Source organism: Cibotium barometz, chromosome 30 (genome assembly GCF_041138505.1).
Source record: "Cibotium barometz isolate CiBa-2024 chromosome 30, ASM4113850v1, whole genome shotgun sequence".
Lineage (NCBI taxonomy): Eukaryota > Viridiplantae > Streptophyta > Polypodiopsida > Cyatheales > Cibotiaceae > Cibotium > Cibotium barometz.
Window position 1 is genome coordinate 23,159,100 of NC_141075.1, and position 25,231 is coordinate 23,184,330.

Here is a 25,231-nt window from a genome sequence, read left to right on the forward strand (position 1 = left end):
ATGTTTGTATTCACCCGAAGGTACTGAGGCTGACAGTACATCTGCTTATGGGACTTCTATGATATTGTATACTAGTCACAGGAGATGGTGGTTGAGTATGGTTCACAGTCGCGCGCACCTTGAACTATAACTGCAACTATGGATAACTCTATGGAGGGCATAAGTCTTGCGAGCAGTCCTAGAGTTAGTTGGTTCATGGAAATATGGATCGAACTCTATTTGTGCATGTATGCATACACTTTTTGAGGTAGAGGTATTTTTGTATTCTGGTGCCATTGGATCCTGGTATCATTGAGAATACATTGGGAAAATACTCTGCATTGTGTCATATGCTACATGTATGTTGGTATGATACATCAAGTGCTTTATTATGTTCATGGATGCACCACTGGGTGTGACTCTTGCGGGATGGCCATGAGACATATGTGGGAAAGTACTTACTGGATGTAGTGTTTGGATGCATTGAGTGCTTGCATATGCTCATGTTGTACCATCAGTCGTGGGTCCTGCAGGATGCCCATGGGCGTAAGGCTTGCGAGCAGCCCTTAGACTGTTACTTTGGAGTAGGTAGAGCATTTTGAGGAGCATATTATTTGCGAATGCATATGTGTGTCATGCATATGTGTGCCATATGTAGAATGATGCATGGTTTTGTTTTGGCTAACACAGTTAACGTGTTTCCATTTGATTTTAGACTTTTGCTGTAGGTTCTGAAGGAACAAGCAAGAGGTGTTTGTCACTTTGGCGTGACAGTGTGGCCTATTGTGCAGGATGATTGTTTTATCACCCAGATGCATTGGAAGGCCATTGTTTTTGCCATATGGGGTGTCATTGCTCATAAGATGCCTTACTGTGCCATTGAGTGCAATCGAGGACGCTTGCCATTTTTCAAGAGGGGGTTATGTCACGACCCTGTGTTTTTCTCTGGACAGTATACAAGTGTGCACGGGGACATGGTGGACAGTGTGAATGGCATCAGGTTGGGAGTCAAAAAGGGAGTCCATGTGTGGACAACCCCAAGTGTGAAGGGGGCCAAGTGATTAAAGTCTTCTCTCATAACTCATGGGGACAAAGGGGTTTGGAGGGGACAAAAGTTTAAAAGCCCTTAAAAATAAAAGAACCCCTTTTTTGGAGAAAACGTGGCCCATATGCTATTTTGGGGCCACATGTGTGCTTTTTGGAGAAAAGAGGAGATGCTAGCGGGCTGCGCTGGATTATACACTGCCTGAATATCACACACACGCATGCTTTTTGGGGAGAGAAGACTGGCTGGCTGCTGCGCTACAGAAAGCACAGGCGCAGACTAAACCTCTCTCTCTCGTGGCTTTTGGAAGGAGGTTGTCTGGCTGCTGCGCAACAGTACACACAGGCGCCTATTGAATCTCTCTTTCCCCTTTGCTTTTAGCAAGAAGCTGGTTGGCTGCGCTGCTGTCCATACAGGCACAGCTGGACACAAAGGCGTGGACTATAGGAGGGAGCGCAGGGCTAGACAGCAAGTTTACCCACAAGTTTTCTCTCTCTCGCACGTCGAATCAGGTGCTGGACTGCAGGCAGCTGCAAGACAAGAAGGCAAGACACAACGGGGCTTTTCCTCGTGTCTTTTTCTCTTTTGTGGAAAGCGACATAAAGACTGTAAGTCTCTCTTTCTTTGTGAGCAAGTGGGACTGCAGGTGATGTCTTTCGGAGTCTCTCTTTTCACTGGCTCAAGACTGTTTGTTCCAGAGTGGTTCTCTCTAGCCCTTTGTGAGAGGAAGGGTTTGGCAGTTCAGAGGGTGGAAACAGGACAGTTTATGGGCTGTTTTTGCTTGGCTGCAAATTCAGCTATGTACTTGGGTTTCCGGCTACAAGTACAAGGTCATTTGGTTATGTTTCTTGGCATGGGAGTGATACAAGCTGCATGTATACTAGAGAAGTACACCATCTGGGTTCTCTTGAGCCGGAAGCGCCCTGGGAGCCCTAGAAGTGGTACTAGAAGCTGTATCATTGCATGTCCTTGATTTAGGACATCCCCTATACAATCGCCACAAGCATCACATTCCACTATAAATGACCTTTGCAAGTCGGGAACAATCAATACGGGTCGACATATGATAGCATGCTTGAGTTGCAAGAAGGCATCCTGCTCCTTTGAAGTCCATTTAAAAGTGGCTTTCCTCTTTGTGAGATCATGCAGAGGGGTGGCTATCATATCAAAATGCCTTATGAAACGCCTATAGTATGAACATAATCCAGAAAACTACGTACTTGATGTACATTTTGCAACTCTGGCCAATTCCGAATGGTTTCTATCTTGGTAGGATCCATTCTTACTCCATCCTTGGATACAATGTGATCCAAATAGTGTATCTCTGAAAGAAAGAACTCACTTTTCTTGGCATTAATGAAGAGTTTATGCTTCCGCAACTCTTCAAACACTGTGGCCAAATGAGTTCTATGCTCCTGCTCATCCTTGGAGAAAACCAAGATGTCATCAAAGAATACACCTGTGAATTTTCAATGGGGTCGGAATATCCTATCCATCATACGATTGAATGTGGCTGGGGCATTGGTGAGACCAAAAGGCATCACCAAAAATTCATACAATCCAAAAGCTGTCCTGAATGCAGTTTTCTGGACATCCTGTGGCACCACTCGTACCTGGTGATAACCACTCTTCAAATCAATACGGCTGAAACAAGCCGAGCCATCAAGCTTATCCAAAATGTCATCAATATGCAGGATTGGAAATCTGTTCTTGATGGTGAGCTTATTTAGAGCTCTATAATCCACACACATGCGGAATGACCCGTCTTTCTTTTGAACAAGAAGCACGGGAGAGTAATAAGGTGAGGAACTTGGTTGAACCAAACCTTTCTCCAAAAGCTCATTAACCTGCTTCATGATCTCTTCTTGTTGTGCGGCACTCACACGATATGCAGGTTTGTTAGGTGGAGAACTACCTGGCACAAGATCTTTGCGATGATCCTCGGGCCTTTGAGGAGGTAGTTCACCAGGCAATGCATCAACAAAACAATCTTTGTATACATGAAGAAAATTCAGCCTATCCTGAGTCAAAATATCCACATTTTGATGACTTGGTTCAATGCTATCACGAATAAAAACCAAGTAAGCAGAAAGACTCTTTTTCATTGCTTTATTAATCTGGATGTAAGATACATGTGGGATAGAATCCCCTTCCAGCATCAATAACATGCATGCGGTCTCTATGCATAAAGGAAATCATGTTTGTCTTGTACTCTTTGCGGGGCTCAAGCCTATGATGCCATGGCTTGCCAAGCAATACATCACATCCATTAAGTGATGCAACCAAGAAATGCTCATGATCAAGGTAACCCTGGATATGTATGCGCAACTTCCCTATACGTGGGGTAACCTGCACCTCTTTACCAACAAAGGCAGCTTCTGCTTCAATTTGAGGCCCCATGTTCTCAACCTCAATACCCAAGGCGGCTGCCATCTGAATAGAGATGAAGTTATCTGTTGCACAATCATCAAACATAAATAGGGCGGGCTGATCCTTGATTTGACCCCATGCTTTGCATACCATCCTCTCTTTTCCATCATGCTTTGTGTTTCCCTGCACATTGGGAACTACATGCACATTTGCCTTGGTTTGCTTGTCCTCATGCTTTGGTTTGCGGTTAGGGCATTGTCTAAACATATGCTTTTTGCTGCCACAAGAAAAACATTTCCCCTCCTTGGCATATTGCTCCCTTTGCTCGGGGGTCAAGCCAAATTTGTTCCATGATCCTTAGATGAGGTATTTTCAGCTTTACCTCCCTTCTGGACCTCCCGGAAGCTCTTTTTAGGTGGCTGTCCAACCTTTTTGCAGGTTTGGGACAACCTTATCTTTGCCCTTAGAACCCCCTTGATCTTGCTTAATTTTGAGCACCAATTGCTCCGTAGCAAGAGCAGAGGCTATAAGCTGTTGCAAAGTGTGTTTCGGATACAATTCAATGCCTGAACGATAAGCTGGTTGCAATCCGAAGCGAAACTTCCTCTTTCTTTCATCCTCAGCGATTTGCATAAAAGGAGTTACTTCAAGCAACACTTTCCAAAACTTATTGACATACTGCTGCACACTTTCATTATCTTTTTGCTCAAGTCTATCCCACTTTTGGGTGAGAGTTTACTCCGCATTAGGTGGCAAGAATTGGGCATAAAATCTGTCCTTAAACTCTTTCCAAGTGCAAATGGGTCTTTTCAGTGATCCACCAATAGGCAGCTGTCCCCTTCAAGAACATGCTTGCATGATGAATTTTGGAATTCTCAGTGAAGTCCTCATCACTAAAAGCAATATCAAACTGTGCCACAAAAGCTAGCACTTTAGAGGCATCATATTCTCCATGAAAGGCATCAAACTTAACGGACTTGTCACCTACTTTGAATTCCTTGAGCTTTCTGACATGAGGCTCATGGTCTTCTCTTTTTCTTTTCCCCTTATCCAACCGGGCAGCCCTATCTACATGGGCTCCATGGGCCATCATGGAGGTTTCATGAAGCACGGTGACATGTGCTCCACAAACCTGAAAATCAGATGCATGTGACCTTCCTGCATAAGGCAATGTCTCTCCATGAGACAACTCAGTAGGCAAAGCTCTTCTATTTGCAGACCTATCACCCCCTCCATGGGATACATGCCTTGAATACATGTGACCATCATGCCCTCCACGAGCACTAGCATACATATACCTGTCACCCTTTGTGCCTTGTGGAGAAGATGCATGACGAGAGGTGGTTGTCACCTCTTCCCTTTGCATAAATGACCTCAACCTTTGAGATACGGGATCTCCACGCTTCAAGCGAGGTGGATTTCTGAATTTCAGCTCCCCATCTTCCCCCTCTTTGATATCACCTTTGCAGAGGAGGTAGGAGAGTGCCAACTCCCTTGGCAGCTTGCCCACTTCTCGTGCCATAGACTCAAAAGTCATGTCCACCATTGCATCGGCTTTCCTTGCTTCAATGGCACTTTGTACATGGGGATCTTCATGCAAGAATTTCAGCTCTTGCTCTTTTGCCTACAAAAGCTTTCTCATATGCTCCAATTCAGCCCTCAATGCATTAGGCTCCTCTACTTGCATAACCGTCTTTCCACCAGACGGTTGTCCCCTCAAATCACTATCATTCACCCTCTCAAGGGACTTGTGCCTTCCCTGCAAAGCATCAGAACCACGCGAGGCACTTGATGGGCCCCTCAAATTAGGCACTTCCAGAGGATTGCCTTGGCTGTCCATTGTGGTAAGTGTGCTAGAAGCGGGGTGTCCAAGACACAAGTTCGTTTCCCCACTAAGAAGAGGGAAATGACCCTGCTCTGATACCAATGAAACCAATCCCGTCGAGTGGGAGTAGATTCCGTTGGACACCCACTAATAGCACAACTTAAAAAATCACAATATGAATGAACAACACAATGACAACTGAAAAACTGAAATGAAATAATGATCAATGGACACCAGCACTGGGGCCGGAACAGGCCGACCCCCTCCCCTCAATATATAATATATTATTGGGAGTATTTAAGGGGTACAATGTTCCATGGGTTCAATGAACCAGATGATGTCCATGTACAACTGAAATCAATACAGTTACCAAACAATAGTCTTGAAGTAGACGTTCAAAGTAGAGCGAACCACTTGAAGAAGCCCAGTCTTTATGGTCCCGTGCCTTCACTAGAATCTGCAGAGAGTGCCCCATTGGTGTTCCACGACCACGCACAAACAGGCGCTCCCGTACTAACGCCTGGCTCTCCCGATCTCGGCACCCACGGACCGTGGTTCTCCAAAAGCTTGGACTACCCGGCACCGAACGGGTGTTAGCAACAGTGAATATCCCTCGAAAGATTTACACCAAGGACCTGGGCATGAATATGGCCTCAAATAGAGCTGCAAGAACTGAAACGGCTGCTGTTGCACACATGCTTCAAAAAGGAAGTTCAGCTACAGTTGTTGTTGTGTCCTGGGCACCCACGCATGAGAGGAGAAGGCCCGATAGCTGCTGTTGCAGCCCGCTTGCGTAGTAGAGAGGGGGTCGCCTGCAGCTGCTCGATAGCTTAGTAGAGAGGGGGTCGCCTGCAGCTGCTCGATAGCTTAGGAGAGAGAGAGTCGCCTGTGTTGCAGCCCTCTTGCGTGGGCGCGAGAGAGATGCCTATAGCTGCCCGCTTGCATAGGAGAGAAGCTCGAAGCGATGGAGGAGTAGTCCCTGTTGCAGCCCGCTTGTGTGCAAGAGAGAGAGGCGCCAAGCGATGGTGGCGGAACCACGTACAGCTAGCCGACCCACCCTTTGCATGGGGGGCAGCCAGTTCGAAGGCTCCCAAGGGGGGGTGGGTAGGTGGCCATGCACCCACCCCCACACACACGATTAAGGGAGGGCTTCTCTCCCCACCATGGCCCATGTGTGGGTGCCCACCCTACAAAAGGACACCATAAAATATTGAGGAGGCCGCCCACACATAAATGAGTGTGAACCTGCAACCTTATAAAAAACAAAGGTTAGAAATAATGCTATAAAATAAACAAATGCAATACACTTACCACCTGTTCACACGCAACAAAACTCGTCAGAAGACAGAGCAAACTTCACGACTCACTGGGAGGCGTCCCCGCTCAGTAAGTGGCACATCAGGCAGGCAAACACAAGAATACAAGTCACGCGAAAACAGTTCCAGGCATGCAAACATGAATGCATGTGCAAACAGTATCATGGACATATCTCCCATTCATGGAACAAGTACTAGACATTCCTATCGGGCACAGTGATGGCACGACAGAAAGTATAAATCCCGGTCTTCCTATGGAGTGATAGTCCCATAGGTAAGACACAGATCCAGGCACGAGCCTCCCTATGGAGTGACAGTCCCATAGGCAAGACACGGCACAAATACTGGCTCTTCCATGGCGTGACAATCCCATGGATAGAACGCAGTCCAGGTCATACACGGGTGGCACCAAGTCCATACAACACCATCCTCCTAACACACGGGTAGCACCAGTCTGGCTCCCGTCCATGTTATGCAAAATATTGGCCCCTTCACATGAGACACCAACCTGGCCTCAAGTGAACAAGACACAAATCTGGAGATGGACCAAATGGTCGGCCAATTGGTGACAGCACTGAACTCCAAGAATAGATGAACCGCACCCATAATCCCCAACAATGGACGGAACACATCACGTCCCAAAAGCCTCGAACAATGAACTCGGAACAGATCCGGTTCATAATCCCTGATGTACCAAAGATAACCATGTCCTCCCAGATATCTAATGCTCCCCATGTACCAATAAGTAGAGATGCGATCAGCCCCCTCTCGCACCCACAAGCCTCCTCTAACTAGAAGCACATGGGGGAAAACTGCATGTATACTAGAGAAGTACACCATCTGGGTTCTCTTGAGCCGAAAGCGCCCTGGGAGCCCTAGAAGTGATACTAGAATCTGTATCACTATCCTATGTCGTGTCTTTGCCTTTTCTCTGAGATGAAACCATACCCTTGGTCTTGTCCTTCTTCTTGGACAAACAATCTTTGGACAGATGGCATCTTTTTCCACAACTAAAGCAGCGACTCCGACCTTTCTTCTAAACTGAGGAAAGTGCCTGGTCAAAACTATTGACTAACACCTTTAACTTACCCTGTTAGACAAGAACAGACGACGCCTCCAAGAGTAGGGAGCTAAGATCATCAAAATCCAACTGAGTGGATGTGACCTGGCACCGCAAAGATCGAGAAATCACATCATAGTCCAAAGGCAGCTTGGTGAGGATAAGTGCAGCCAGCTGAGCAGAGGACACACTAGCACCCATAGCCAGTAACTGATCATGGTTAACCTTGGCCTTCATAAGGAACGACAGCATGAAACTACCTTCAGGGAATCACAAACCATAGAGCTGCCCTTAAAAGGTAACTACCCTCATCGATGCATCTCGAGCAAAGAGATCCTCCAATTTAGACCATACCTGATGAGCATTGGTGAGAGTTTGCACTGCCATTGAGACCTCCTCTGTGATGGTCCACACACAAACGCAGAATTCGCCTTCCAGTCTTGTTTCTCCCAGTCTTGTAATTCGGTAGTAAATTCATCCTCCTGATCCTAACTCCACCGCCAAGAGTTTTGAGGATGCTCAAGCTTCCTTTCACTACCCTGAACAATGTCCCACAAACTCTTGTGGATGAACCAAATCCGCATCTGAAGCTTCCAATGAGCAGAGTTGGGTCCTTTCAACTTGTCATCCTTGTTCGTACACGGGGGAGCCATACCCACGACAACAAAGAACAAATCTCCGCTCTCAAACACTTCTCTCAAGTCCTTTCCAACGAAGCGACGCACCAGGAACAATCAGCCCCCTCTCAAACCTGAGAGAGCAAGAGGCTGGACAGCAGAAAAACAGTCCAAGATCCACCGTGAACCTCCTACCGGAAGGGCAGGGACTCATGGAGGAAGAAGACAATGCAGGGCCGCTTGTCTGGCAGCACCAAATGCAAAGAACTCAGCAAAAACACATGCCAGTGTAGAAAACACAGCCACAACTCCACCTCTTGCCTCTATAGAAGAAAACGCAGCCTGTAAGGGCTGGCCAACAGCAAACAGCAGGCTGGCTGGACCTGAAAACGCAGCACAGTTGGGAAACACAGCCACTGTTGTCTTGGATCTGCAGCCGGAAGAGTGATGGAGGAAAATGCATAGCAAAGAAGAGAGGTGAGCAGATTTGTAGAGCCTGGAGCAACCTGGACCTAAGGGTATGATACCATGATGGAGAATGCACAGGCGGAAGCAAAAACAGTAAAACTTATGAGAGAGTGCAAAGGAGATTGAGAAAGTTGGACAAGATCACCTTTTATAACAGCAATAAAGCTTTACAATGGCAATAGCCAGCGATTGAGTGTTGAACTAGTGCAAGGGAAGTGGATGAATAAACTAAATAATGGGGGAGGTCCTTATATAGTGCAAGAGAGACCTAGCCGATTCCCTCTAGGGCTGGCCGACTCGACCTAGACAAAATAAATAGGAGAAAATACATAAAATACCAAATAATTGGTAGATCCTCAAAACACTGAGATGCATAAATTCTAACACCCCCTCTGCGGTTCATAGTGTGCAAGAGTCGGAAGAAGATAAGTCGATGAAGATGCAACCATGGACCCTCCAGCATCGCGAATACTCGAATCACCTCAAAGAGAGAACCCGCCAACCTGTTTCCTCAAAACAAGATGCCACCACGAACAGCAAGGAACTTTGCTTGGCCACGATTCCTACACAAGTGTGCAGTGAACTCCAAGAATAGATGATGAGCTAATGGACACACCGCACCCATAATCCACAACAATGGACGGAACACATCACGTTCCAAAAGCCTCGAACAATGAACTCGGAACAGATCCGGTTCATAATCTCTGATGTACCAAAGATAACCATGTCCTGCTTGATATCTAATGCTTGGAACTCCGAATCACGGTCCCCATGTACCAATAAGTGGAGATGCGATCAGCCCCCTCTCCCGCCCACAAGCCTCCTCTGACTCGAAGCACATGGGGGAAAACTGCATGTATACTAGAGAAGTACACCATCTGGGTTCTCCTCAGCCGGAAGCGCCCTGGGAGCCCTAGAAGTGGTACTAGAATCTGTATCACTATCCTATGTCGTGTCTTTGCCTTTTCTCTGAGATGAAACCTTACCCTTGGTCTTGTCCTTCTTCTTGGACAAACAATCTTTGGACAGATGGCCTCTTTTCCCACAAGTAAAGCAGCAACTCCGACCATTCTTCTGAACTGAGGAAAGTGCCTGGTCAAAACTGTTGACTGACAGCTTCAACTTACCTTGTGAGACACGAACAGACGACTCCTCCAAAAGTAGGGAGCTAAGATCATCAAAATCCAACTCTCTGGATGTGACCTGGCACCACAAAGATCGAGAAATCACATCATAGTCCAAAGAAAGCTTGGTGAGGATAAGTGCAACCAGTTGAGCAGAGAACAAAGTAGAAACCCATAGCAAGTAACTGATCATGGATAACCTTGCCCTTCATAAGGAACGACTGCATGGAACTGCCTTTAGGGAATAACAAACCGTAGAGCTGCCTTGGCAAGGTAACTACCCTCATCGATGCATCTCAAGCAAAGAGATCCTCCAATTCAGACCATACCTGATGAGCATTGGTGAGAGTTCGCACTGCCAGTGAGACCTCCTCTGTAATGGTCCACACACAAACACAGAATGCGCCTTCGAGTCTTGTTTCTCCCAATCTTGTAATTCCGTAGTAAATTCATCCTCCTGATCATAAGTCCACCACCAAGAGTTTTGAGGATGCTCAAGCTTCCTTTCAGTGCCCTAAACAATGTCCCACAAACTCTTGTGGATGAACCAGATCCGCATCTAAAGCTTCCATTGAGCAGAGTTGGGTCCTTTCAACTTGTCATTCTTGTTCATACAGGGGGGAGCCATATCCACGACAACAAAGAACAAATCTCACCTCTCAAACACTTCTCTCAAGTGCTTTCCAACGAAGCGAGGCACCAGGAACAATCAGCCCGCTGTCAAACCTGAGAGAGCAAGATGCTGGACAGCAGCAAAACAGTCCAAGATCCACCGTGAACCTCCTACCGCAAGGGCAGGGACTCGTGGAGGAAGAAGACAGTGCAGGGCCGCTTGTCTGGCAGCACCAATTGCAAAGAACTGACCAAAAACACATGCGGGTGTAGAAAACACAGCCACAACTCCACCTCTTGCCTCTGTAGAAGAAAACGCAGCCTGTAAGGGCTGGCCGACAGCAAACAGCAGGTTGGCTGGACCTGAAAACGCAGCACAGTTGGGAAACACATGTCTTGGATCTGCAGCCGGAAGAGTGATGGAGGAAAATGCACAGCAAAGAAGAGAAAGGTGAGCAGATTTGTAAAGCCTGGAGCAACGTGGACCTAAGCGTATGATACCATGATGGAGAATGTACAGGCGGAAACATAAACAATAAAACTTATGAGAGAGTGCAAAGGAGATTGAGAGAGTTGGACAAGATCACCTTTCATAACAGCAATAAAGCTTTACAATGGCAATAGCCAACAACTCAGTGTTGAACTTGTGCAAGGGAAGTGGATGAATGGAGTGAATAATGGGGGAGCTCCTTATATAGTGCAAGAGAGACTTGGCCGATTGCCTCTAGGGCTGGCCAACTGGACCTGGACAAAATAAATAGGAGGAAATACATAAAATACCTAATACTTGGTAGATCCCCAAAACACTGAGATGCATAAATTCTAACACCCCCTCTCCCGTTCAAGGTGTGCAGCAAGAGTCAGAAGAAGATAAGTAGATGAAGAAGCAACCATGGACCCTCCAGCATCGCGAATATTGGAATCACCTCAAAGAGAGAACCCGCCAAACTATTTCCTCAAAACAAGATGCCACCACGAACAGCAAGGAACTTTGCTTGGCCACGAGTTCCTACACAAGTGTGCAGTGAACTCCACGAATAGATGATGACCTAATGGACACACCACACCCATAATCCCCAACAATGGACGGAACACATCACGTCCCAAAAGCCTCGAACACTCAACTCGGAACAGATCCCATTCATAATCTCTGATGTACCAAAGATAACCATGTCCTTCTCGGACAAAGAATCTTTGGACAGATGGCCTCTTTTTCCACAAGTAAAGCAGCGACTCCCACCTTTCTTCTGAACTGAGGAAAGTGCCTGGTCAAAACTATTGACTAACACCTTCAACTTACCCTGGGAGACAAGAACAGACGACTCCTCCAAAAGTAGGGAGCTAACATCATCAAAATCCAACGGAGTGGATGTGACCTGGCACAGCAAAGCTCAAGAAATCACATCATAGTCCAAAGGAAGCTTGGTGACGATAAGTGCACCCAGCTGAGCAGAGCACACAGTAGCCCCCATAGCCAGTAACAGATCATGGATAACCTTGGCCTTCATAAGGAACGACTCCATGGAACTGCCTTCAGGGAATAACAAACCATAGAACTATCCTTGCAAGGTAGCTACCCTCATCGATGCATCTCGAGCAAAGAGATCCTCCAATTTAGACCATACCTGATGAGCATTGGTGAGAGTTTGCACTGCCAGTAAGACCTCCGCTGTGATGGTCCGCACACAAACACAGAATGCGCCTTCGAGTCTTGTTTCTCCCAGTCTTGTAATTCCGTAGTAAATTCATCCTCCTGATCCTAACTCCACCGCCAAGAGTTTTGAGGATGCTCAAGCTTCCTTTCACTGCCCTGAACAATGTCCCACAAACTCGTGTGGATGAACCAAATCCGCATCTGAAGCTTCCAATGAGCAGAGTTGGGTCCTTTCAACTTGTCATCCTTGTTCGTACAGGGGGGAGAGATATCCACGACAACAAAGAACAAATCTCACCTCTCAAACACTTCTCTCAAGTGCTTTCCAACGAAGCGAGGCACCAGGAACAATCAGCCCCCTCTCAAACCTGAGAGAGCAAGAGGCTGGACAGCAGCAAAACAGTCCAAGATCCACCGTGAACCTCCTACCGGAAGGGCACCTCAAGCTTCCTTTCACTGCCCTAAACAATGTCCCACAAACTCGTGTGGATGAACCAAATCCGCATCTGAAGCTTCCAATGAGCAGAGTTGGGTCCTTTCAACTTGTCATCCTTGTTCGTACAGGGGAGAGCGATATCCACGACAACAAAGAACAAATCTCACCTCTCAAACACTTCTCTCAAGTGCTTTCCAACGAAGCGAGGCACCAGGAACAATCAGCCCCCTCTCAAACCTGAGACAGAGCAAGAGGCTGGACAGCAGCAAAACAGTCCGAGATCCACCGTGAACCTCCTACCGGAAGGGCAAGGACTCATAGAGGAAGAAGACAATGCAGGGCCGCTTGTCTCGCAGCACCAAATGCAAAGAACTTACCAAAAACAGATGCCGGTGCAGAAAACACAGCCACAACTCCACCTCTTGCCTCTGTAGAAGAAAACGCAGCCTGTAAGGGCTGGCCGACAGCAAACAGCAGGCTGGCTGGACCTGAAAACGCAGCTCAGTTGGGAAACACAACCACTGTTGTCTTGGATCTACAGCCGAAAGAGTGATGGAGGAAAATGCACAGCAAAGAAGAGAAAGGTGAGCAGATTTGTAGAGCCTAGAGCAACCTGGACCTAAACGTATGATACCATGATGGAAAATGCATAGGCGGAAGCAAAAACAGTAGAACTTATGAGAGAGTGCAAAGGAGATTGAGAGAGTTGGACAAGATCACCTTTTATAATAGCAGTAAAGCTTTACAATGGCAATAGCCAGCAACTGAGTGTTGAACTTGTGCAAGGGAACTGGATAAATTGAGTGAATATTGGGGGAGCTCCTTATATAGTGCAAGAGAGACCTGGCCGTTTGCCGCTAGGGCTGGCCGACTGGACCTAGACAAAATAAATAGGAGAAAATAAATAAAATACCAAATAAATGGTAGATCCCCAAAACACTGAGATGCATAAATTCTAACACCCCCTTTGCGGTTCATAGTGTGCAAGAGTCGGAAGAAGATAAGTCGATGGAGATGCAACCATGGACCCTCCAGCATCGCGAATACTGGAATCACCTCAAAGAGAGAACCCGCCAACCTGTGTCCTCAAAACAAGATGCCACCACGAACAGCAAGGAACTTTGCTTGGCCACGAGTTCCTACACAAGTGTGCAGTGAACTCCAAGAATAGATGATGAGCTAATGGACACACCGCACCCATAATCCCCAACAATGGACGGAACACATCACGTCCCAAAAGCCTCGAACAATGAACTCGGAACAGATCCGGTTTATAATCTTTGATGTACCAAAGATAACCATGTCCTGCCAAATATCTAATGCTTGCAACTCCGAATCACGGTCCCCATGTACCAATAAGTGGAGATGCGATCAGCCCCCTCTCGCGCCGACAAGCCTCCTCTGACTAGAAGCACATGGGGGAAAACTGTATGTATACTAGAGAAGTACACCATCCGGGTTCTCCTCAGCCGGCCCTGGGAGTCCCCTGGGAGCCCCCTGGGAGCCCTAGAAGTGGTACTAGAATCTGTATCACTATCCTATGTCGTGTCTTTGCCTTTTCTTTGAGATGAAACCTTACCCTTGGTCTTGTCCTTCTTCTTGGACAAACAATCTTTGGACAGATGGCCTCTTTTTCCACAAGTAAAGCAGCGACTCCGACCTTTCTTCTGAACTGACGAAAGTGCCTGGTCAAAACTGTTGACTAGCACCTTCAACTTACCCTGTGAGACAAGAACAGACGACTCCTCCAATAGTAGGGAGCTAAGATCATCAAAATCCAACTGAGTGGATGTGACCTGGCACCGCAAAGATCGAGAAATCACATCATAGTCCAGAGGAAGCTAGTGAGGATAAGTGCAGCCAGCTGAGCAAAGGACAAAGTAGCACCCATAGCTAGTAACTGATCATGGATAACCTTGGCCTTCATAAGGAACGACCGCATGGAACTGCCTTCAGGGAATAACAAACCGTAGAGCTGCCCTTGCAAGGTAACTACCCTATTTGATGAATCTCGAGCAAAGAGATCCTCCAATTTAGACCATACCTGATGAGCATTGGTGAGAGTTTGCACTGCCAGTGAGACCTCCTCTGTGATGGTCCGCACACAAACACAGAATGCGCCTTCGAGTCTTGTTTGTCCAAGTCTTGTAATTCCGTGGTAAATTCATCCTCCTGATCCTAAGTCCACCGCCAAGAGTTTTGACGATGCTCAAGCTTCCTTTCAGTGCCCTGAACAATGTCCCACAAACTCTTGTGGATGAACCAAATCCCCATCTGAAGCTTCCAATGAGCAAAGTTGGGTCCTTTCAACTTGTCATCCTTGTTCGTACAGGGGGGAGCCATATCCACGACAACAAAGAACAAATCTCAGCTCTCAAACACTTCTCTCAAGTGCTTTCCAACGAAGCCAGGCACCATGAACAATCAGCCCCCTCTCAAACCTGAGAGAGCAAGAGGCTGGACAGCAGCAAAACAGTCCAAGATCCACCATGACCCTCCTACCAAAAGGGCAGGGACTCGTGGAGGAAGAAGACAATGCAGGGCCGCTTGTCTGGCAGCACCAAATGCAAAGAATTCACCAAAAACAGATGCCGGTGCAGAAAACACAGCCACAACTCCACCTCTTGCCTCTGTAGAAGAAAACACAGCCTGTAAGGGCTGGCCGACAGCAAACAGCAGGCTGGCTGGACCTAAAAACGCAGCACAGTTGGGAAACACAGCCACTGTTGTCTTGGATCTGCAGCCAGAGGAATGGAGGAAAATGCACAGCAAAGAAGAGAAAGGTGAGCAGATTTGGGCGATTGAGAGAGTTGGACAAGATCACCTTTTATAACAGCAGTAATGCTTTACAATGGCAATAGCCAGCAACTGAGTGTTGAACTAGTGCAAGGGAAGTGGATGAATGGAGTGAATAATGGAGGAGCTCTTTAAATAGTGCAAGAGAGACCTGGTCGATTGCCTCTAGGACTCGCCAACTCGACCTGGACAAAATAAATAGGAGAAAATACATAAAATACCAAATAAATGGTAGATCCCCAAAACAGTGAGATGCATAAATTCTAACACCCCCTCTGTGGTTCATAGTGTGCAAGAGTCGGAAGAAGATAAGTCGATGAAGATGCAACCATGGACCCTCCCGTATCGCGAATACTGGAATCACCTCAAAGAGATAACCCGCCAACCTGTTTCCTCAAAACATGATGCCACCACGAACTGCAAGGAACTTTGCTTGGCCACGAGTTCCTACACAAGTGTGTAGTGAACTCCAAGAATAGATGACCTAATGGATACACCGCACCCATAATCCCCAACAATGGACGGAACACAGCACGTCCCTCGAACACTGAACTCGAAACAGATCCCGTTCATAATCTCTGATGTACCAAAGATAACCATGTCCTGCGAGATATCTAATGCTTGGAACTCCGAATCATGGTCCACATGTACCAATAAATTGAGATGCAATCCGCCCCCTCTCCCGCCCACAAGCCTCCTCTGACTGGAAGCACATGGGGAAAAACTGCATGTATACTAGAGAAGTACACCATCTGGGTTCTCCTGAGCCGGAAGCGCCCTGGGAGCCCTAGAAGTGGTACTAGAATCTGTATCACTATCTTATGTCGTGCCTTTACCTTTTTTCTGAGATGAAACCTTACCCTTGGTCTTATCCTTCTTCTTGGACAAACAATCTTTGGACAGATGGCCTCTTTTTCCACAAGTAAAGCAGCGACTCCGACCTTTCTTCTGAACTGAGGAAAGTCCCTGGTCAAAACTGTTGACAGACACCTTAACTTACCCTGTGAGACAATAATAGAGGACTCCTCCAAAAGTAGGGAGCTAAGATCATCAAAATCCAAGTCAGTGGATGTGAACTGGCACAGCAAAGATCACGAAATCACATCATAGTCCAGAGGAAGCTTGGTGAGGATAGTGCAACCAGCTGAGCAGAGGACAAAGTAGCACCCATAGCCAGTAACTAATCATGGATAACCTTGGCCTTCATAAGGAACAACTGCATGGAACTGCCTTCAGGGAATAACAAACCATAGAGCTGCCCTTGCAAGGTAACTACCCTCATCGATGCATCTCGAGCAAAGAGATCCTCCAATTTAGACCAGACCTAATGAGCATTGGTGAGAGTTTTCACTACCATTGAGACCTCCTCTATGATGGTCCGCACACAAACACAGAATGCGCCTTCCAGTCTTGTTTCTCCCAGTTTTGTAATTCCGTAGTAAATTCATCCTCCTGATCCTAAGTCCACCGCCAAGAGTTTTGAGGATGCTCAAGCTTCCTTTCACTGCCCTGAACAATGTCCCACAAACTCTTGTGGATGAACCAGATCCGCATCTGAAGCTTCCAATGAGCAGAGTTGGGTCCTTTCAACTTGTCATCCTTGTTCGTACAGGGGGGAGCTATATCCACGACAACAAAGAACAAATTGAGAGCAAGAGGCTGGACAGCAGCAAAACAGTCCAAGATCCACCGTGAACCTCCTACCGCAAGGGCAGGGACTCGTGGAGGAGGAAGACAATGCAGGGCCGCTTGGCTGGCAGCACCAATTGCAAAGAACTCACCAAAAACACATGCCGGTGCAGAAAACGCAGCCACAACTCCACCTCTTGCCTCTATAGAAGAAAACGCAGCCTAAAAGGGCTGGCCAACAGCAAACAGCAAGCTGGCTGGACCTGAAAACGCAACACAATTGGGAAACACAGCCACTGTTGTCTTGGATCTGCAGCCGGAAGAGTGATGGAGGAAAATGCACAGCAAAGAAGAGAAAGGTGAGCAGATTTGTAGAGCCTAGAGCAACGTGGACCTAAGCGTATGATACCATGATGGAGAATGCCCAGGCGGAAGCATAAACAATAAAACTTATGAGAGAGTGCAAAGGAGATTTAAAGAGTTGGACAACATCACCATTTATAACAGCAATAAAGCTTTACAATCGCAATAGCCAGCAACTGAGTGTTGAACTTGTGCAAGGGAAGTGGATGAATTGAGTGAATAATGGGGGAGCTCCTTATATAGTGCAAGAGAGACCTTGCCGATTGCCTCTAGGGCTGGCCGACTGGACCTGGACAAAATAAATAGGAGAACATACAAATACCAAATAAATGGTAGATCCCCAAAACACTGAGATACATAATTTCTAACACCCCCTCTGCGGTTCATAGTGTGCAAGAGTCGGAAGAAGATAAGTCGACATAGATGCAACCATGGACCCTCCAGCATCGCGAATACTGGAATCACCTCAGAGAGAGAACCCGCCAACCTATTTCCTCAAAACAAGATGCCACCACCAACAGCAGGGAACTTTGCTTGGCCACGAGTTCCTACACAAGTGTGCAGTGAACTCCAAGAATAGATGATGAGCTAATGGACACACCGCACCCATAATCCCCAACAATGGATGGAACACATCACGTCCCAAAAGCCTCGAACAATGAACTCGGAACAGATCCGGTTTATAATCTCTAATGTAACAAAGATAACCATGTCCTGCCAGATATCCAATGCTTGGAACTCCGAATCACGGTCCCCATGTACCAATTAGTGGAGATGCAATCAGCCCCCTCTCGTGCCCACAAGCCTCCTCTGACTCGAAGCACATGGGGGAGAACTGCATGTATACTAGAGAAGTACACCATCTGGGTTCTCCTGAGCCGGAAGCGCCCTGGGAGCCCTAGAAGTGGTACTAGAATCTGTATCACTATCCTATGTCGTGTCTTTGCCTTTTCTCTGAGATGAAACCTTACCCTTGGTCTTGTCCTTCTTCTTGGACAAACAATCTTTGGACAGACGGCCTCTTTTTCCACAAGTAAAGCAGCGACTCCGACCTTTCTTCTAAACTAACGCAAGTGCCTGGTCAAAACTGTTGACTAACACCTTCAACATACCCTGTGAGACAAGAACAGACGACTCCTCCAAAAGTAGGGAGCTAAGATCTTCAAAATCCAACTGAGTGGATGTGACCTGGCACCGCAAAGATCGAGAAATCACATCATAGTCCATAGGAAGCTTGGTGAGGATAAGTGCAGCCAGCTGCGCAGAGGACACAGTAGCACCCATAGCCAAAAACTGATCATGGATAACCTTGGCTTTCAAAATAAGGAACGACTACATGGAATTGCCGTTAGGGAATAGCAAACCGTAAAGCTGCCAATGCAAGGTAACTACCCTCATCGATGCATCTCGAGCAAAGAGATCCTCCAATTTAGACCATACCTAATGAGCATTGGTGAGAGTTTGCACTGCCAGTGAGACCTCCTCTGTGATGGTCCGCACACAAACACAGAATGCGCCTTCGAGTCTTGTTTCTCCCAGTCTTGTAATTCCGTAGTAGATTCATCCTCCTGATCCTAAGTCCACCACCAAGAGTTTTGAGGATGCTCAAGCTTCCTTTCAGTGCCCTGAACAATGTCCCACAAACTCTTGTGGATGAACCAAATTCGCATCTGAAGCTTCCAATGAGCAGAGTTGGGTCCTTTCAACTTGTCATCCTTGTTCGTACAGGGGGGGGCCATATCCACGACAACAAAGAACAAACCTCACCTCTCAAACACTTCTCTCAAGTGCTTTCCAACGAAGCGAGGCACCAGGAACAATCAGCCCCCTTTCAAACCTGAGAGAGCAAGATGCTGGACAGCACAAAACAGTCAAAGATCCACCGTGAACCTCCTACCGGAAGGGCAGGGACTCATAGAGGAAGAAGACAATGCAGGGCCGCTTGTCTGGCAGCACCAATTGCAAAGAACTCACCAAAAACCGATGCCGGTGCAGAAAACACAGCCACAACTCCACCTCTTGCCTCTGTAGAAGAAAACACAGCCTGTAAGGGCTGGCCGACAGCAAACAGCAGGCTGGCTGGACCTGAAAACGCAGCACAGTTGGGAACCACAGTCACTGTTGTTTTGGATCTGCAGCCCGAAGAGTGATGGAGAAAAATGCACAGCAAAGAAGGGAAAGGTGAGCAGATTTGTAGAGCCTGGAGCAACCTGGACCTAAGCGTATGATACCATGATGGAGAATGGGAAGCATAAACAATAAAACTTATGAGAGAGTGCAAAGGAGATTGACAGAGTTGGACAAGATCACCTTTTATAAAGGCAGTAAAGCTTTACAATGGCAATAGCCAACAACTGAGTGTTGAACTTGTGCAAGGGTGCAAGTGAAGTGGATGAATTGACTGAATAATGGGGGAGCTCCTTATATAGTGCAAGAGAGACGTGGCCGATTGCCTCTAGGGCTGGCCGACTGGACCTGGACAAAATAAATAGGAGAAAATACATAAAATACCAAATAATTGGTAGATCCCCAAAACACTGAGATGCATAAATTCTAACACCCCCTCTCCCGTTCAAGGTGTGCAGCAGCAGTCGAAAGAAGATAAGTCGATGAAGATGCAACCATGGACCCTCCAGCATCGCGAATACTGGAATCACCTCAAAGAGAGAACCCGCCAACCTGTTTCCTCAAAACAAGATGCCACCACGAACAGCAAGGAACTTTGCTTGGCCACGAGTTCCTACACAAGTGTGCAGTGAACTCCAAGAATAGATGATGAGCTAATGGACACACCGCACCCATAACCCCCAACAATGGACGGAACACATCACGTCCCAAAAGCCTCGAACAATGAACTCGGAAGAGATCCGGTTTATAATCTCTGATGTACCAAAGATAACCATGTCCTGCCAAATATCTAATGCTTGGAACTCCGAATCACGGTCCCCATGTACCAGTAAGTGGAGATGCGATCAGCCCCCTCTTCTACCCACAAGCCTCCTCTGACTAGAAGCACATGGGGGAAAACTGCATGTATACTAGAGAAGTACACCATCTGGGTTCTCCTCAACCGGAAGCGCCCTGGGAGCCCTAGAAGTGGTACTAGAATCTGTATCACTATCCTATGTCGTGTCTTTGCCTCTTCTCTGAGATGAAACCTTACCCTTGGTCTTGTCCTTCTTCTCGGACAAACAATCTCTGGACAGATGGCCTCTTTTTCCACAAGTAAAGCAGCGACTCCGACCTTTCTTCTGAACTGAGATCTGAACTGAGAAAAGTGGCTGGTCAAAACTGTTGATCCAAGAGTAAGGAGCTAAGATCGTCAAAATCCAACTGAGTGGATGTGACCTGGCACCACAAAGATCGAGAAATCACATCATAGTCCAAAGGAAGCTTAATGAGGATAAGTGTAGCCAGCTGAGCAGGGGACAAAGTAGCACCCATAGCCAGTAACTGATCATGGGTAACCTTGCCCTTCATAAGGAACGACTGCATGGAACTGCCTTCAGGGAATAACAAACCGTAGAGCTGCCCTTGCAAGGTAACTACCCTAATCGATGAATCTCGAGCAAAGAGATCCTCCAATTTAGACCATACCTGATGAGCATTGGTGAGAGTTTGCACTGCCAGTGAGACCTCCTCTGTGATGGTCCACACACAAAAACAGAATGCGCCTTCGAGTCTTGTTTCTCCCAGTCTTGTAATTCCGTAGTAAATTCATCCTCCTGATCCTAAGTCCACCGCCAAGAGTTTTGAGGATGCTCAAGCTTTCTTTCAATGCCTTGAACAATGTCCCACAAACTCTTGTGGATGAACCAAATCTGCATCTGAAGCTTCCAATGAGCAAAGTTGGGTCCTTTCAGCTTGTCATCCTTGTTCGTACAGGGGGGAGCCATATCCACGACAACAAAGAACAAAAATCTAAGCTCTCAAACACTTCTCTCAAGTGCTTTCCAACGAAGCGAGGCACCAGGAACAATCAGCCCCCTCTCAAACCTGAGAGAGCAAGAGGCTGGACAGCAGAAAAACAGTCCAAGATCCACCATGACCCTCCTACCAAAAGGGCAGGGACTCGTGGAGGAAGAAGACAATGCAGGGCCGCTTGTCTAGCACCACCAAATGCAAAGAACTCACCAAAAACAGATGCCGGTGCAGAAAACACAGCCACAACTCCACCTCTTGCCTTTGTAGAAGAAAACGCAGCCTTTAAGGGCTGGCCGACAGCAAACAGCAGGCTGGCTGGACCTGAAAACGCAGCACAGTTGGGAAACACAGCCACTGTTGTCTTGGATCTGCAGCCGGAGGAGTGATGGAGGAAAATGCACAGCAAAGAAGAGAAAGGTGAGGAGATTTGTACAGCCTGGAGCAACCTGGACCTAAGGGTATGATACCATGATGGAGAATGCACAGGCGGAAGCATAAACAATAAAACTTATGAGAGAGTGCAAAGGAGATTGAGAGAGTTGGACAAGATCACCTTTTATAACAGCAGTAAAGCTTTATAATGGCAATAGCCAGCAATTGAGTGTTGAACTTGTGCAAGGGAAGTGGATAAATTGAGTGAATAATGGGGGAGCTCCTTATATAGTGCAAGAAAGACCTGGCCGATTGCCTCTAGGGCTGGCCGATTGGACCTGGACAAAATAAATAGGAGAAAATACATAAAATACCAAATAAATGGTAGATCCCCAAAACACTGAGAAGCATAAATTCTACCAAATAAATGGTAGATCCCCAAAACACTGAGAAGCATAAATTCTAACATCAGCCCTGTTGTACTGATTCATAACTGCAGCACTAAAGTAGATACTCCATCTATAGAGGGGGTCCTTTATTGGATATTGGGACCCCATCTCGTGTACGGTGTACTTCTCTCTCTCTATCTTCTCTCCTTCTCTTGCAAGTTAACGTACCAGTTCCCCCTTTGTACTCACAAGTAAAAGTTTCCTTAAGCTTCCGAATGTTACACATGTTCATTAGACATGAGCACATAGTCCCTTGAATGACAAAATTCTCACACGTCTTTGTAACCCTATTGTGAGCAAGCTCACAATCCTAACAAAGAAGTTTATAGCCAAGGTTCCCCAACATGTGAATTCACATGCTCACCACATCTCACATTCAATCCGTCCTCCTTTTGTCTTAATAGCTCTAGAGGATGCTATAGGGTTCTTTATTTTTTAAAGGTTGCATATTGTACCACTTTGGTTTCGTGGGCCGTTCTGACCTTCTACAGATATAAATATTTTGTACCACTTTGTGCCCATGGGCAACTCCAACCTTCCACAGAAATTAATGAATCTCTCTCTCTCTCTCTCTCTCTCTCTCTCTCTCTCTCTCTCTCTCACACACACACACACACATTTATATAAAGCAGTCTAATCAAATGTGATCCATTGAAGCGGAAGAGCAGACTTCATTCTAGAGACAGGCCAGCGGCATGCAAGCCCTTCATAAAATGTCGAGATCAGGGCTGCAAGTGTTGGCATATCATCATGAACCTTAAGTATTCAAAAACAAGCCCTCACGTGTAATCCAAGATAAGATCAAATGGAGCGCCTGGTTCATAAGTGAAAAAGTCCGTGCAAACAAATTTCACCAAACTTGCATCGGTCTTTTTCAAGAACTGTACAATACAAGCAGCACCCAAAAAAAAAAGCTTTCATCAGCTACACGATGGACATAGAAACCACAAAATTTCAAATTATCAGTTGATAATACATAGAATGTTTGGGCAAATCTTATTGCTATGTTCTTAACTTTTTTCTGAACAGTCATCCTCTATTAGACATAGCACTGAACACGTGCCTCATACCTGATAAGCCCGTTCAATTGCAGTCGAGGATATGTCTAATCCAACAACATGTCTTGCAGGAGACGCCAAGGCGACAACATCATAGCCCTGTGTGGGAGAAATTGGCCAAAATAAGGGAGCATTTTTTCCCCCAAAACAAGGCCAAAAATCCCAATGCTAAAACAATCACCTTTCTAAGCAACTACAAGAAAGACAGTCATAATTTTCAATCCTGAATTGGTCGATTGCAGTCGAGGATATGTCTAATCCAACAACATGTCTTGCAGGAGACACCAAGACGACAACATCATAGCCCTGTGTGGGAGAAATTGGCCAAAATAAGGGAGCATTTCTTCCCCAAAACAAGGCCAAAAATCCCAATGCTAAAACAATCACCTTTCTAAGCAACTACAAGAAAGACAGTCATAATTTTCAATCCTGAATTGGATCATCCTCATCATGAAAGACCCTGTCTAAACAAAATGACTTCTGAAAAAATGTGAATGAAAGTATCCTTTCAGGTAATGCCAGCACATAATTTTGAAGTCCAAGAATATGTTGAAACCTTTTTAATCCAAGAATATGTGAAACCTTTGTTTACCATGAACCCTTTTTTTCTCCACCCCAGCTAGCAAGGAATTTGAATTGAAATTTAAATAGAGAACAAATTTGACATACCGAGCCACAGCCAGGAACAAGAGCTCGGCCAGTGGGCAGATCATTTCTCTGCACAAGGTCTGCAATAACGGGCGTAACTCGTCCAAGGTCCCATGGCGTTACATCCTCCGACCAGCATTTCTCCCAAGAATCTGTGTGCAAATCAATTAAAAATGTTTCAATTCAAAGGCATTGCGGGCTTTATTGTGAAGAACCAACCCTAGAGACCAAACCCTAACCCTATCCCGAAACCCTAAAGGGCCCTGGGCATAAGGTTGAAGGTTTTGCTTACTGGTGTCTTTCAGGATGCTCTGCATGCTCTCCACCTTGTTCATGTTGTTGGGTTCTTCTTCTCTGCTAGATGAGATGGTGCACTTTATGTTGATGCGAGGTCCTGGAATTGCCCATGATGTTCTCTTGAAAGAGTAAAAGAGTGGAAGTCGTGAGGCTGAAATCACTCTAGTTGCTACCATAGTTGTTGGGTAATCATGGCCTTGCGTGCTAGGCCTAGGTGTGGAATACCACCATGCCATCCCTTCATGATGAAAATTGCAAGGGTCCAGCCAAGGGACAGAACTAGTATGAGCCCCCTCCATATAAGAAGGGGGCAAGTCCTTTCATCAGGTCCAGGTCCTTTGAACAATGCCAGAGGTAGGCAACAACCATATCATGCAACCCATGTTATGCCTCCTCATATATGTGGTTGAGTAGATTGACATGGAATTGCGGATCATGTAGTATAGATCATGTTATGCCTCTTCATATATGTAGTTGAGTAGATTGACATGGAATTAAATGGAGGATCATGTAGCATAGATCAAGTAATTAATGCTTGTTGGAATTAGTGTGATGGTCAATATAGAGGGTGGCTAAGTATGTGTGCATTTAATTACCTTTTGTGGTGTAATATGGTCAATAGTACATACGATGATTAAATCGTGTTTGTGCAAACACACTTTCATCCCTCTTTTACCATAGCCATAGATTTACTCGAAATTGTGTAGAGGATTAAACAATCACCTTTCTAAGCAACCAATCGATACAAGAACGACAGTCATAATTTTCAAGAATTGGATCATAGTATAATCCTCATGAAAGACCTTATCCTTTAAAAACCCATTTCCTTTTTAAAAAAGCCTAAACAAAATGACTTCTTAAAAAAATATGCATGAAACTATCCTTTCAAGTAATGCCAACACTTAATTTTGAAGTCCAAGAATATGTTAAAACCTTTTTAATCCAAGAATATGTGAAACCTTTATTTACCATGAATATTTTGAAGCCTTTTTTTCTCCACCCCAGTTAGCCTTTGTTTACCATGAATATTTTAAAGCCTTTGTTTACTATGAATATTTTAAAGCCTTTGTTTACCATGAATATTTTAAAGCCTTTGTTTACTATGAATCCACTCGTTGCTCGTCCTTTGAAGAGATCTTGGCAGGATTTCATTAACGTCTTCACAATTTCGTGATCACGTTAACAAAAC

General features: G+C 46.1%; 1 protein-coding gene across 3 annotated transcripts in view; it reads right to left on the bottom strand.

The window, feature by feature from the left end:
• Positions 1-24,381, bottom strand: part of LOC147621288 (putative thiol methyltransferase 2) — a 33,516-nt gene extending 9,135 nt beyond the window's left edge. Inside the window, exons 1-4 of one of the 3 annotated variants that reach the window (XM_086823990.1) lie at positions 24,038-24,375; positions 23,767-23,897; positions 23,110-23,196; positions 22,823-22,920 (exon numbers count right to left, since the gene is read on the bottom strand). In XM_086823990.1, the coding sequence (XP_086680116.1) occupies positions 22,823-22,920; positions 23,110-23,196; positions 23,767-23,897; positions 24,038-24,341 (620 nt within the window). In that variant the 5' untranslated portion in view covers positions 24,342-24,375. Of the gene's footprint in view, positions 1-22,822; positions 22,921-23,109; positions 23,197-23,766; positions 23,898-24,037 lie in introns of all 3 variants that reach the window. The other 2 variants (XM_086823992.1, XM_086823991.1) reach the window with 2 other exon arrangements.
• Positions 24,382-25,231: the final 850 nt, after the last annotated feature.